The 15,007-nt window shown below is 42.0% G+C and overlaps 1 protein-coding gene across 4 annotated transcripts in view; it reads right to left on the bottom strand.

Moving 5' to 3' along the window:
- The window catches only part of MICU3 (mitochondrial calcium uptake family member 3), a 92,961-nt gene that overhangs the window by 37,033 nt on the left and 40,921 nt on the right, over positions 1–15,007 (bottom strand). For all 4 annotated transcript variants that reach the window (XM_072122167.1, XM_072122183.1, XM_072122175.1 and 1 more), the window contains exons 5-6: positions 12,088–12,135; positions 7,744–7,826 (exon numbers count right to left, since the gene is read on the bottom strand). In XM_072122167.1, coding sequence (XP_071978268.1) covers positions 7,744–7,826; positions 12,088–12,135 — 131 coding nt within the window. The remainder of the gene's footprint in view (positions 1–7,743; positions 7,827–12,087; positions 12,136–15,007) is intronic.

Here is a 15,007-nt window from a genome sequence, read left to right as displayed (position 1 = left end):
TCCTATGGATATCTACATTTCAATAAATGTTTTCTGGCTATCACGCCTAAAAGGGATATTTCCATCTGGGCTTTCATGTATACACATTTCTTCAATTGCATGTTATTAAAATATGTACCTGTGTGAAGATAATTTCCTATAAGTGAAGCCATTTTAGAAACAAAATAGCTGTCTTTAGATACAACCACCCCCAATCACAGTGGTGGCCAGATATGTGCTAATGAGCCGTGCTTGACCACCTGGATTCAGCATCCATTATCACAGGACGACTGCAGGACATTTCATATGCAAAAACTATTTGGTGCAATCACTCCAGCAGCGGTGGTTGTTTCCAAGGACAGCTTACTTGTTTCTACAGGAACATATGGGAAATTTTTCTTAAAATCCAAATAAAGAAATGTATCAATATGGCATGTGAATTAAATTAAATGTCAATGCCCTGATGAGAATACCCCTATACAGTAATGAGAAAGGTAATCTAAAAAATAATTAAATTATAGAGATAATTATATGAATTTTTAAAGAAAAACCCTTGAGGATCTTGAATAACTAAAAGTTTAATTAGATGTTGGGTCTTTACTATTAGGGGTACAGCTTTTTTTATAAATCTGATTGTAGTACTTTAAAGGGTCCCAATAAAACTTCTTAAGATTAAAGGGGTATTCTCGTCTGGGCACTCACAATCAGTTTCATTAATCTGCCATATATAAACATTTCTTCAATTGGATGTTATTAAAAAAAATGTTCCTGTGTGAAGATAATTTCTCATAAATGTAGCCATGTTGTCCCTTAGAAACGAGATAGCTTCCTCGGATACGGCCACCTCTGATGGATTGAGTGCACAAAGAAACAAAAGGTTATTGTATATAAAATTTCCGGGAGTTACTGCTGGTCCTACAGCCGTCCTGTGGTAATGATTGCTGAATCCTGGTGGTCCGGCAGGACTCTATAGCGCAAGTCTGTCCACCGCTGCTAGAGTATGACGTGGTCGTATCCGAGGAAGCAATCTCGTTTCTAAGGGACAAGAATAACTACATTTATGAGAAATTATCTTCACGCGGGAACATTATTTTTAATAACATCCAATTGAAGAAATGTTTACATATGGCAAATGAATTTAATTAAATGTAAATGCCCAGATGGGAATACCCCTTTAAGGCCATAACACACGGCAGTGGTTGGTCCATGATGTGTTCTGTTTTACGGAGTAAGCCCAGTGCCAGGGATGGGACCACGTACACCACAGTGATATATGATGCATGAAGTCCCTTTTTCCTGCTATAATCATAAGTACAGTGTCAGTGTTGCTGTTTAGTAGGAAAGATGGGACTCCGTAAATTATAGCACTATGATGTATGGAGTCCCATCCCCAGAAAATGGATACAGCAGGGTATGTGATTCACGGACTGACTATAGATGAGTATTTGAGCCCTAGTATGCTAACAGATTACATATGAGTAGGGTGGAAATTGCAACAAGAATATTTTTTCCAGTAGGGTCACTATGCCACAGTTACACTTGGTAGTACGCCCATTCTACCCAAGAAAAGGTAAATGGTCAAGGGCTTTGTGAGGTATTACCAGTTAAGAAAAATAGGTGGCAAAGGTTTTATGAACCTAGGAGGAGGGAGCTGGGTGGCATCAAGTGGCAGAGACTCTGGACCCTTTGGGGAGATGGGCAGATGATGGATAAGGTGTTACGGGCTCTTTGGTGGGCACAGCCCTTCAGAGAAAAAAAATCACAGTTAGCCTCTGACAAAAAACAAAAATATTTTGACATAAAAAATTGGATATTATTTATACCACACATAAGCAATACAACAAATACTACTATAACTATCATACATTTATGTGCCTCTGTGGATGCAAGAAGTAAAGATGTTCTTAACCAAGAAAGGTAAAATTGCTGACTAATATTTTTAGGAATGTTTTTAGAAATTTTGATAACATATTATAAAGACTGTTCCGTATTGTTCATACAAACAACAGGATAGCCAAAGAATACCCATACATTAAGCTCAGCACTATCAATAAAGTAAAATTCCCATTTGCCTGGGATCATAGGACATTCCCAAGTTTCACCAGCTCCTTTAGTGTGGAAATTGTGGCAATGAAGTTTCAGCAGCTGTTTTACTGTATTTGTTAGACAAAAGGAACATGAGCTGGATGTTTATGGACGGAGCACACCTTACAATGCGGAACGATACTCAATCAATATGTGAAAATAAGAGGAGGGACTGACCTTTGGGGACCAGTTAATCAAAAAAGTTCTCACCTTAGTGCCATGGGAATTTGTGATTTTTTGGCATAATGGCAATAATTAACAGTAAAATAGAAAATGTTTCATCTATTAGCTGTAATACGGGTGTTCTTGGACTGATAGGATTCCAGTTTTAGACCTCAGAGGTGGTAGCAGGGAAGTATTATCAATGGGCCCCGGTAACCACCTCACATAAGGGAAAGAACAAGGGTTGTACTATGTCTCATACTCAACTTCTGTTTTACTGTTTTTGTTCTTTAAATGGATTGTTCAGGCTTTTATATACAGCTTGAGGAGATATATAAACAAAAAACTTATACTCGCCTCCTCCAGCGCTCCCGTTCTCCTATGACTCTGCCAGGCCCTGACGGCTTCTGATTGTTTACAAAACTGGTGCTCCCATCCCGACCACTGCTGCGCGCCTGTTACAGCATCAGTTTCAATGTGTAGCAGGCATGCAGCAGTGGTCGGGCAGAAGCCAGCCCCTTTAAAGAACAAAACCAGTACAACAGAACTTCAGCATGAGACATGGCACACAGCATAGAAAACCCCCAATAAGGAAATTTCAGAGCAGCACAGTGCAAATCCCTCCTAGACAGCATAGTCTTCAGTATATACTTCAAGAAATAGGTAGAACTCGAAAGTTCAGGTGAACAAAGTGGGGTGTCTTTATTCTATGTTGCACCCTCCTTTATTTCACCTGAACTTTGGAGTGCTGCCTATTTCCTGAAGTATAGAAAAACCCAAATGATGGGAGCGTCAAGGGAGAATGGGAGCAACGGTGGAGGTACAAGTACAAGTTTTTTCTTGTTTGTATAGCCTCCCTTAAGCCACATATAAAATTTAAAAAAACATGGAAAACCCCTTTAATCCTGTATTTCTCATAGCCGATTCTCCAGATTCACTGAGAAAGGTATTTTTGAGATTGCTGATGATACATAGAATGACTATCCACCCCAAAAGTAAGTGCCACCCCATAACATCTCTATACTCTAAGGTTGGCAGGTGAAAGATATCATCTGGTTCCCTTATAAAAGATATGGACATAAACTGTATGGTCCTGGGAGTCTTCTCTTGATATGAAACCATTAATGTAGATCATTTGTCTCATATGTTTGTTATATTTTACTTAACACCCTAAAGCAAGCGATCTTGAGAAACCTAAACACCATCTGGAGGCTGTGTTGTCCTGTATGTACGATTACCCTGAAGACCTTCATCCAGCATTTCACAGTCACACTAGAACTGCTGGGCTGTTTATTATGGGAAGAGTCTGTAATCTTTCCTGGCTTCTGGAAGTCAACATATTTCTGTGTGGGAGCGGTGCCAACACTAAGCTGTCAGCTGTTCAGGAATTTCCACACATTTTTGGCATGACAATTACACCAAGTTCAACACCACCATTAATAACCCTGCCCAGACTCTGCACTTGATAGTTCTTAGTCATCGGGAAAAGATTTGCTTCCTTCCACGTGTCTGCAGTCTTGACCATGAACAAAAAATAAATGTAGACGACTAATTCAAGTTAATAAGAATGGTGTTAAATGGGTTTTGTGGGCTAAAAATATTAGGGCATTAATATCAGTAGCTGAAAAAAGAATAGTGCTGGAAGCACACAACTCCATACTTAATGTAGTGGCTGAACTGAGGTACTGCAGCTTAGCATCTTATAACACTGGCAGCAGTTGGTGTCTCTCTGGCCTGCTAAGCTACTCACACCAGTCACCTACATACAGGGAAAATCCCTGTACAGACGTGAGAGGATAAACAGGAAATATTTGGGGATAACGCACTTGTAGGTGGCCAAACGCCAATTTGGTTAAAAAGTACAGGAGTCCACACCTACTATCCAATGCACTTCCATTCATTTAACCTGCAATAACCTTTTGTGACCACTACACAGTGTTGGTATAAAATGTTTAGCCTGGCCATTTTTATAAAATACAAATTGGTCACAAATCGGTACTCACAACTAAAGCACTCCTCCAACATGAGGACTTGTTACACAACCAATAATATCTCTGCTACCTAGATACTTAAAGGGGTTTTCCAGGAATCCTCTAAGAAGCCAGGCCCAAAGTGAGAACCAAAACAATGAAAAGATTCCTTTTTTTAGGCCTGCACCCAACTAGATTTTGTGGGAGTCACAGGACCTTTTTCAGTCAATGAGTGACCCCCTTGGATAATAAGTCACTTTAGTTTTCAGGGGGCTTCACTTTGTCATTCACTGAAGTGGGTTTTATCACCCAGCAGAACCTCCGGTGAGAAAGTACCTTAGCGACTTGGGAGCTGGGAGCAGGAGCAGGATAAGTATGCATTTTTTTTCCACACCTGATCCACGGCCCCATAGGAGATTTTCAACAATCTTTTAAGCATTAAAAGAAATCTACCACTTTCCCTTGCGGTAGATTATAATTAGTAAAACTATAACTATTAATAGAAAAATATGTTTATTAGGAGCATTGCTTGAGTAGATGACTTTCAAAGGGAACCTTTAAAGGGAACCTCAGAGCACTTCTCTGCTGCCTCTCTGCTCCTTCAATGGGGTTGATCATAGAAATATATTTATTACATTGCTCCTATAGATGACTGGTATAGCCAGAGCCCCCGAAGCCTGAAAGGGCTCTGGTGACGCCCGCAAAGCCCCTGAGATTCATTTGCATCAAAATTTAAGCTCTTTTAAAAGTCATCTGCAGGAGCAATGCCCATAATAAACATTTATTTCTATGATCTACCCAGCAGCGTTAATAGTAAATCTACCACACGGGGAAGTGGTAAATTTACTTTAAAGGAAACCTACTACTTCGGATAGGGCTTCTAAGCAGCAAATGCCATGCAGCAGCTCAGGGTGAGCTGGTACCGGCGCTTATCTTCGTTATGTTCCTTTATATTCGAAGTAGCTTCCCCACACCGTGGTCCGCGTTCGGCGCACCATGCATGCGACTGTCTGTGCGCCTGAATAGGAAGTGGTAGCGCGGACCACGGTGCGGGGAAGCTAGTTCGGATATAAAGATTAATAAAGTGTTTAAATGCTTTAAAACCATTTAGGAACATAACGAAGATGAGCACCGGCACCAGCTCACCCTGAGCTGGTGCACGGCATTTGCTGCTTAGAAGCCCTATCCGAAGTGGTAGGTTTCCTTAAATGGGGGAGTGAGTAGGGAGAAAAATTGCACCAACTTTAATAGGATCTATATATGATACGTGAAGGATAAGGTGCAGTTCTGCCTTTACAAATAATATAGAGAGAAATGAAAAATTTTTTAGTGGCACTTATCAGACTTAGCTGGCCGTCCTTATGTGCTACTACCTTAACCCTCAAACACCAAAAGGGAAAAAAGCGAAGTAATTCATAAAAGTATATAGGTAGGCACCAAATAGGGATCGGATCCAGATTTCTTATTAAAGTGATTTTAATCTAGACAATACATACAGATAAATACATATAAAAATCAGACCCACAGACGTCTGTAATGAAAAAATTGGTCTAGATAACAAACAACAACTAGTTTGAAATTAAAAGATTCTAACGTTCTAAAGATGCATCAGAGGTTTACCTTGAACTTAATACATCAAATTTTGAGCTGATAATATACAATATTAAAAGATTGTATGAATAAAAAGTTCATATGAGTGAAAAAAGGTTCGTACGAATGAAAAAAGTGGGGGATAGGTATCCAGGAGGTGTCTTTGGTAACTGGCAAAATATAGGGCCCTATATCTGCAGTGTGTAGGTAAAAAATAGGATCGGCCCAATATAGAAGATAGATAACGTTATATGATTATAGTCATACACTCACGGTTCGTTGGTTCTGGCCTCTTTTCAAGTTAGTTAATTTTCTTCATAGCGGAGAAGAGATGGAGGATTGTGTGGATGATGTACACTTTAGCATCCTTACCGCCACGTGTGTTGTACAATGGCGTTCCTAGACAGCTGGTGTGGCGCGGTTCCTGCGTCAAACGGCAAGGTTTCCGAGACAGCTATTGTGGCGAAGTTTCTGCGACAGACCGGCAAGGTTTCTGGTTGTCTCGTCTCCTCCCTTCGCAGATCCAGAATCTTTTAATTTCAAACTACCGTATATACTCGGGTATAAGCCGAGTTTTTCAGCACAAAAAATGTGCTGAAAAACCTAATCTTGGCTTATACACGAGTTAATAAAAAAAAACATGAGTTAATAAAAAAAAAAAAATTAATACTCACCATCCGGCTCCCGGTCCTCGGCGGCGGCTCCTGGTCCTCGGCGGCAGCTCCCGATCCTCTGCGGCGGCTTCTCTCTTCGATCTTCACGTGCCGGCAGTCGCACAATATGATGTAGCGGTGTCGCCGCTGATGACGTCATCAGCGGCGACACCGCCGCATCGCACTGTGCGCCCGCTGGCAAGTCGCATGGACGCAACTGCCGGCACGTGAAGATCGAAGAGAGAAGCCGCCGCAGAGGACCGGGAGCCGCCACTTCAAATCAAAGGTGAGTATCGTCGGAGGGTGAGTATTAAGTTTATTTTTTTATTATACTGAGGGCAGGCTGTATACTTTTTGGGGCAGGCTGTATACTTTTTGGGGCAGGCTGTATACTTCATGGGGCAGGCTGTATACTTCATGGGGGCAGGCTGTATACTTCATGGGGGCAGGCTGTATACTTCATGGGAGCAGGCCGTATACTTCATGGGAGCAGGGTGTATACTTCATGGGAGCAGGCTGTAAACTTCCTGACACTCTTCACACTAAAACTACGCAAAATCCAGGTCTGTTTCATCAAGACTGTGTCCTCTTTAGTAAGAGATAATATGTTTGAGTCTTTGGGCTGAAGTTTACACATAATACCGGGTAATTATCATCCAAACAAATGATTTATTTTCATAGCCTGTGACATGATCCATTTAAATCGACATCACAGCATTATATATCTTCACATAACCGTATATTACCAAAATAGAGAATTCTCTGATCTTGTTGAGAAAGTCTAAGCTGTGTTTCTTTTGATGTTGGGGTAAGGCATATCCTACACTTTGATTACAGGCAATCCTGTTTGAAATACAGTTAAAAAAGAAATTATCCATAGGAAAAAAAGGAAGCTGATAAAGAATGGCCAATTTCCAGGAAAGACATGTAAACATTAATCTGTCCAGCCCCATCGGAACATGCATCAAAACAGTGGAGGATGCCTCTCGTAGGCAGCTGGATGCCCTTTAATGTTCAACCACTTACCTGTAATTAACTCTTTTCACATCTGGACATTTAATCTGCCCTACTCACTGACTCAAAACATATTTTATTTTCTTTTGATATTAGAACTTGGAGAAAAAAAAAATGTCTTGTGATGTGGTTACGTTTAAAGTACGGGGAAAACTTTGATACTGAACAAGCTGTTGAAAAGCTGAAGCAATAGTTGGAATCAGGTGTAGTCTTCTGCAACAAGATATGTACCATAGATATGCAATTGGTCTTCTAAATTCAGGATCAGGTATCTGATCAATGAAACTTACCACCAAGAACTCCTCTCTGTCCACCATTTGATTCCCATCTGTGTCAAACATGTTGAATGCAATCTTGAATCCGGCATGAGGTTCTGAAGATAGTTTTAAGGAAGATTATTAAAAAGATACATATTTTAGGTCCAACATGGGGAAAAGGTTTGAAAGTAATGGCAAAGGTGATATCTTCTGTCAGAGGTATACATTAGGAGGACTTTTTGCACACGTTTAGAGTGTGCCAAGTAAACTTCTGATGGACACGCTAAACGTGTCCCTAGGCATATACTGGCAGCCGGAGACCCCCTTTTTTGCCTATGTTTGCACAGTGTAAGTTGCATCCATGACTGCCCCATGGGAAAAATGAAGCATCTTTCCATTCTACTTTCTCACGAGTGATGAATATCCTCAGTCGAGGCCGACGGATGGATACAACAGTATGGCATCCATCCTTGACCTCCACTGAGCGTAGTGGGTGTTATCCAAGTGATGTAACTATCCATAAAAGAACAGTTAAGTCACTCGGGAAACACCGTGAACATAGGCAGCAGCAAATTATTGAAAAATAGAAAATGGATTCAATCGGCTCACCCTTCACATCCTGTAGAAGCTGAAAGTAGTCTTTGCACGGATAATAAGAAGCTGAGCCGGGGGCAGAGAAGTTCAATAAACAAGAGGAAATCCAGCAAAGTGATTCTCCATGGAAAAATGAGGTAATAAGGAATCCAGTTAAAAACATTGAAGTTTATTCCATAAGATTAAAAGCATAATGGATCCATAGAAAAATCTGATGCGTTTCGAATCATACAGATTTTTAGTCGATTAGACCAGTGATTTTCAACCAGTGTGCCGTGGCACACTAGTGTGCCGCGACACATGGTCGGGTGTGCCGCGGGGAAAGTTCCCCAAACTATGGTGCCCGTGTGTTTTGTTTCTCGGCAATGCGCAGCGACGCGCAGTCACGGCTTCTTACAATGTAGGAGACGTGTACAATAACACATGCGCAAGCTTTGAACCTCGCACAACAAAATGACGTCACCGAGTCCGGCGCATCATCCTGAGAGCGGAGAGACTCTCGCATTTGCCCACCGCCAAGCTAATGCCCACCAATAATGCTGACTATATGAGCTTTTGCCTGAGTATATGAACTGTTGGCAGAATACTCAGCATATGAGCTGGTACTTTTAGTACTCCAGCATATACTGCATATAACAATGAGAAATACTATAGTCATGAGGCTGGAGTACTACAAGTACCAGCTCATATGCTGAGTATATCAGCTGGCACTTGTACTCTGGCCTCATGGCCATAGTGCTTCTCGTTGTACCCCTTTATTTTGCAGTATATGAGCCACATAATAATCAGCACCATATACTAAAAACAGGGAGAAACTGAGAACTGTTGAGGAAGAGCTTTGTGTGTGTCTTTCCACCATTCCTGCCAGGATATCCCTTTTGTGTTTATCGAAACAGGCACAGGTTTCACACTGAGGGAGTAAAATAAATTTAAAATCTATATTATTAACTATATGTGTAATATGACTGTTTTAGTGTCATTTTGTGCTATTTTGGTTGGTGGTGTGTCCCAGGATTTTCTAAGTATAAAAAGTGTGCAGCGGCTCAAAAAAGGTTGAAAATCACTGGACTAGACCACTAAGAATCGGTATGATTCAAAAACGGTTCAAGTTTTTTTCTATGGATCCATTATGCTTTTAAACTTATGGAATAAGCTTCAATGTTTTAACTGGATTCCTTATTACCTCATTTTTCCATGGAGAATTACTTTGCTGAATTTCCTCTTGTTTATTGAGCCTGCTGCCAATCTTTACTCCTCCTCCCCCTTTCAAGGGTGTAACCGAACTGGATGACATATCCCACTGTGCACGGCTCAAAAAAACTCACTCAAATGAGTCAAGGACAAAAAAAAAAATCATCAATGGAAATCAAATTTATCAACCAATTCAGGTCTGGATTTTGCACAAAATTAAAGTGTAAAAACACATGACAGGCTGATCCAACTTTAATCAAATGTCTGTAAAACAAGACAAAATGAGGCTCAGTATTGTGTGGCATCCACATTCCTATATGACCACCCTACAACACCTCATCTCATCATAAGGTTGTGGATGGTCTCCTGAGGTCTCCTCCCAAACCTTGACAGTCTGTGGTGCAACGTGACGTTGATGGATGGAGAGAGACATGATGTAACGTATGTGCTCAATTGGATTCAGTTCTGGGGAATGAGCAGGACAGTCCATAGGTACAATGCCTTCATCTTGCAGGAACTTCTGACACACTCCAGCAACATTAGGTCTAGCATTGTCCTGCATTAGAAGGAATCCAGGGACAACCGTACCAGCATATGGTCTCACAGGGGGTCTGAGGATCTTATTTTGGTACCTAATGGCAGTCAGGCTACCTCTGGCGAGCACATGGAGGGCTGTGCGGCCCGCCAAAGAAATGCCACACCATAACTGATCCACTGCCAAACCTGTCACGTTGAAGGATGTAGCAGGCAGCAGATCACTCTCCACAGCCTCTCTATACTCTGTCACATGTGCTCAGTGTGAATCTGCTTTCCTCTGTGAAGAGCAACGGGCTCCAGTGGCGAATTAGCCTATCCTGGTTTTCTCTGGCAAATGTCAAACGTCCTGCACGGTGTTGGGCTATGAGCACAACCCCCATCTGTGGACGTCAGGCCCTCACACCATACTCATGGAGTCGCTTTCTAACCCTTGTGCAGACACATGCACATTTGGAGGTGCTCTTACTGTTCCTCCTTGCACAAAGGCGAAGGTAGAAATTCTGCTGTTGGGTTGCTGCCCTCCTGTGGCCCCCTCCACGTCCCAGAAAAACCTTCTTACCACAGCTCGCATTGATGTGCCACCCTGGATGAGCTGAAGTACCTGAGCCACATGTGGATTGTCGAGGCATTGTAGGGAGGTCATACAGGCACGTGGAGGCCACACACAATACTAAGTCTAAAACTGACTTGTTTTACGGACATTACATCAAAGTTGGATCAGCCTGTAATGTGTTTTTCCACTTTAATTTTGCAGGTGACTCTAAATCCAGGCCATTATTAGTTAATAAATTTGATTTCCATTGATGATATTTTTGGGATTTTGCTGTCAGCACATTCAACTTTGCACAAAACAAAGTATTCAATGAGAATATTTGATTCAGATTCAGATCTTGGTTCCACCATTTGAGTGTTCCCTGTATTTTTTTCAGCAGTGTATATACAGTGGGATATGACTTAGGGTGCATTAACATGAACGTATGCCCGCCTGGCGTAGCGCTGGAGAGCGCTGATTAAAAGCAGGCGGAAGGGACGTATCCTCCATTTCCCAAAAAGATTGATTCTAGTACCATATGTAGGGGTTATAATATTCACACAACCCAGGGTCCATCGCAGTTTTAATCCACCCCCCCTGCTTCACAGAGATTTCTGCTGCTGGTTTATTAAAAAAAACATTATTGATTCATAGCCACCCATTTCTATAACATGTCAAAAGTTGTACGAAATCCTATTCATGCTGAAAAATCTATTTTTTTAATAATACAAATTTTAAAAACATTCAAAATGTATGTAAAGTTTACAGGCAGAAGATAAGGTTGTCTTTCCTGAGGTTAATTAGGTGGATTATCTGACTCTTATGGCTAAAGCTGCTGTTGCTTTATGGGGCAGTGTGTGTACTGATAGCTTCTCAATTAGCCATACAAGATTAACTCATCACAAGCTAACAAGGCCTGAAGGGCGTGTAATACTTTTTTTCCCCATTTTGCAGGCTTTAATTTTTAATATAACAAAAACCTGAATGCTTTAATTTTTGTTCAGCTAAGTATTTCTATTCTTAAAGCGTATTTTTAACGAACTTTGCAGTGTGTGTATACATGGTCATTATGTGACTCATAGTCTTCATTTCCCAGCAGCTCTCATCTCTCCAGCCTTGCCTGAGAGTTTGCTGAAGAATTTTAGCTGCTCGGGATAGACCTAGCTGTTCCTAAGTGCTCCCAATACCTCCTACATAGAGCTTCAGGGGGAGATTAACAACCCATGCGGAGTGTATATTTCTATGCCAGCCACACCCGTCCATGCCCCCTTGGCGTGGAGATGGTGTACAGGTTATTACTGGTGGTTCGCTAGTGATTTTGATTATTTCAGGGCTTCTACACTAGTTTTCTGGAATAAAAGCCCTATATGTATATGTAATATGGCACATGTGCTTCTGTCTGCCTCACTAGCAAAATGGAATTAAGCAGAGATATCCTACAGAAAAGCAGATTAGGAGGGAAGGAAAGAAGGTGATAAGAACAAAACGTGTGAAAAAGAACTAGAATTGGAAGAATCACTTACTTGTTAATATGCAGAGAAGGAAGAGATACTCTGTGTAGGAGATCATGCCTAGAAGAAGGAACATATAGTATAAAAACAATACATACTTTACACTCTGCTATTATTGACAAGGGACATTTTAAAGATAAAGTGGATGTCCTGCAAAGAATATGTCGTAAACGTCTCAGAATATAGGACTAAATGCAATCAGGTAGCCTCTATCTTGAGGCCTGGCACAGGGAGTATGGCGCTTTCTATCTCCCTCTTCCCTGAACACATATCATATGAAGTTGCATTATGCATATTCAATTGGTTTCCCGTTAAATTACAGAATCAACAATAAGTGGTTTTCTATCCTCCATTATGGACATTAAAGACATTGGCCCCTTTACCTCACGTATTTGGTAATGTGTGTGTAAGTGTGTGTGTGTTGGGGGGGGGGGGGGCGGCGGCAGTATATTAGGTCATTTACTAGCCTCCTGTCTTTTACCTTATCAGCCCGACATTCCTGACCTTAAAATGGCCACAGATCATGTGATCTTATCTGTCTGTGAACAATCACCATGTCAGGACCTTATGATAGTTTTCATGAATATAAGATTAAATCCTGTCGATTGTTCATGGACAGATAAGATCACATGCCCCCATATTTGCAGCCATTTTATGGACTGGAATATCTGGTCGATGAGGTAAAAGATAGTGTCATGAGTGCTCCTGGGACCCAGGTCCGGTGTTGCAGGCACACCCGTGCACCCCTATTTCTCCAAGCACATCTATGGCAGGCCTCCTTACCTGTCCAGGTTCCCACAATGTCTCCGCTGATTGGCGAAGGCCGCCCCCTTAATTTAATAAATAGCCGGCCCTTTCCTACATACCGCGTTGGATCTTTGTGCCCCATGCCCTAGACAAAGCTTGTTTCCTTATGTCCTGTGCTTGCATGGTGATTTCCCGTGACCTTGATTATGTTGCTGACTTCGCTCCTCTGCTGCCAGCCCTGACCTTTTGCTTTGCCTATTACTTCCATCCCATGCTGCCTGTCCAGACCTCCTGCCTTCCCCGATTCTGCTCTGCGAAAGTCGAGCCTGTGCAGGAACCTGGTGGTAACCCGCCGCAGCAAGACCAACCCGCTTTGCGGCGGGCTCTGGTGAAAACCGGGTGCCACTCAGATTCCACTACTAGGTGTCGGCGAGTCCGTCATCACTCGCGGTGGTCCAGCGGGTTCCCTACCCCTGATCCTGATAGACGGGAGGCTTCACTTTACATATCAAGATACCGGTGCAGAACTATTAATAGATGTATATCTGTATATTACCTCATATCCTGTCCCCAGAGTTAGACAGACAGTACAACAAAAAAAAAGAAGTGAGGTGGCCACTAAATCCAGTTAGTGAATACATTATAAAATGTTATCAATTTACATATCCTATTGAAATCCCAGCAAAAGTAAAGTTTAGTTATGCTTCAAATTAGAGAATGAGGAAATATACGAGGCAGTTACCAAAAATAAAGTGAGGAATATTACAAAGAAACTTAGCGAAGGGCTTGGTTTAGGAGTCTCGGGGCATGTGCCCCCGGTGCCCTCTCGCTGTGAGAATGCTTTGTTCTTTAGCGTCATTTGCACAGTGTTTCAGGGTTTCAGAGAGGATCATGTTGTCAGTCAACAATGCTACAGCCGCCTCACTAAGCACACTGATCCTACGAGGGCTTTACACCTTAAATTGAAGGATTGTTTTCTAACAAACACAAACATCCCACCTACTCTCCATAGCCTTATGTTTGGTATCACCTTGCAGGAACAGGGCATTAGCCACATTACTGAGCTGATAAATAACGACAGAGCTGTGAGGCAGAATCTCCCCTGGATATCAGATACAGGAGCATTTGATAAAGTGGTGTGATCCTTACTTTCAGATATGTTAAACCCATTCATTTTATAGGTGAATCCCTTTGTTTGATGCCACTTCTCTTTGTTGTAAAACAAAGCCGAGCTGAGCAACTGTCAGGCGGCATGTCAGCAGAAGTGAAGGCCGCTATCTAAGAGGTCCTGAAAGCATTCCCTCCTTTTGTTTGTAGGCTTCAGAAAGAGATAGTTCTGCTTGACTGACCAGAGTGTTATGGGAGAAAGACCCTGGAATGGTTATGGCTCAGGAGGCAGGTCCCCTACGCTGAGGTCACAAATGAAGGATTCCCAAATATAACCAAGTAGAACAAAGCGGAATGATGTAGGATATAATTTTTATAGGATAGGTAACATGGCGGATATTGTCAGCAGAATTTACACTGTGTATTTGTAGTACTGGGTTTTGGGACTAAGTCTGCCCAAAGGAACATCCACCTTTTTAAGGTCATCCTAAAATACAACAAACACATAATGATACTCTAAATGAAATAGAGGTGTAGTAAAGCTCTCCTAAAGACTTCCTCTAAAGACTATTCACCACATATGGAATTAAAGTCACTTCTGAGAATTAATGCCATAACTGCCAGATATAGATCCTGAATATTGTAGGTCAGGGGTGCCAAACTCAATTTCCACAGGGGCCTCATGAGCTTTGTGGTCATTTTATCACTTCATCATTTTATCACAGCCAGATTACCCCTTCAGCAGCCAGAGTGTCCCCCATAGTAGCCAGTTTGCCCCACACAGCAGCCAGACTCCACCCCAAAGTAGCTAGAATGCCCCCACAGCAGCCATCATTTACTCACCTTTCCCCGCTCCCCTGAAGAAGCAGCAGTCTTCTTCTTTACTCCTGTGTGTGACTGCTGTATGTGCCGCCCCTGAAGCCGGCAGACGTGATGTGATGACATTATCATGTCTGCTGGTTTCAGAGCCAGCACGTTAAGCCACCGCACACAGGACTAAATAAGAAGAGTGCTGTAGTTTTGAGGGGCAGTGAAAGGTAAGTATAGGAATACCCTAGCCTATCATAGGGGTAGAGAG

This window comes from Engystomops pustulosus, chromosome 1, assembly GCF_040894005.1.
Source record: "Engystomops pustulosus chromosome 1, aEngPut4.maternal, whole genome shotgun sequence".
Lineage (NCBI taxonomy): Eukaryota > Metazoa > Chordata > Amphibia > Anura > Leptodactylidae > Engystomops > Engystomops pustulosus.
Note: the sequence above shows the minus strand (reverse complement) of the source record. Positions and strands in the feature narration are given on the sequence as shown.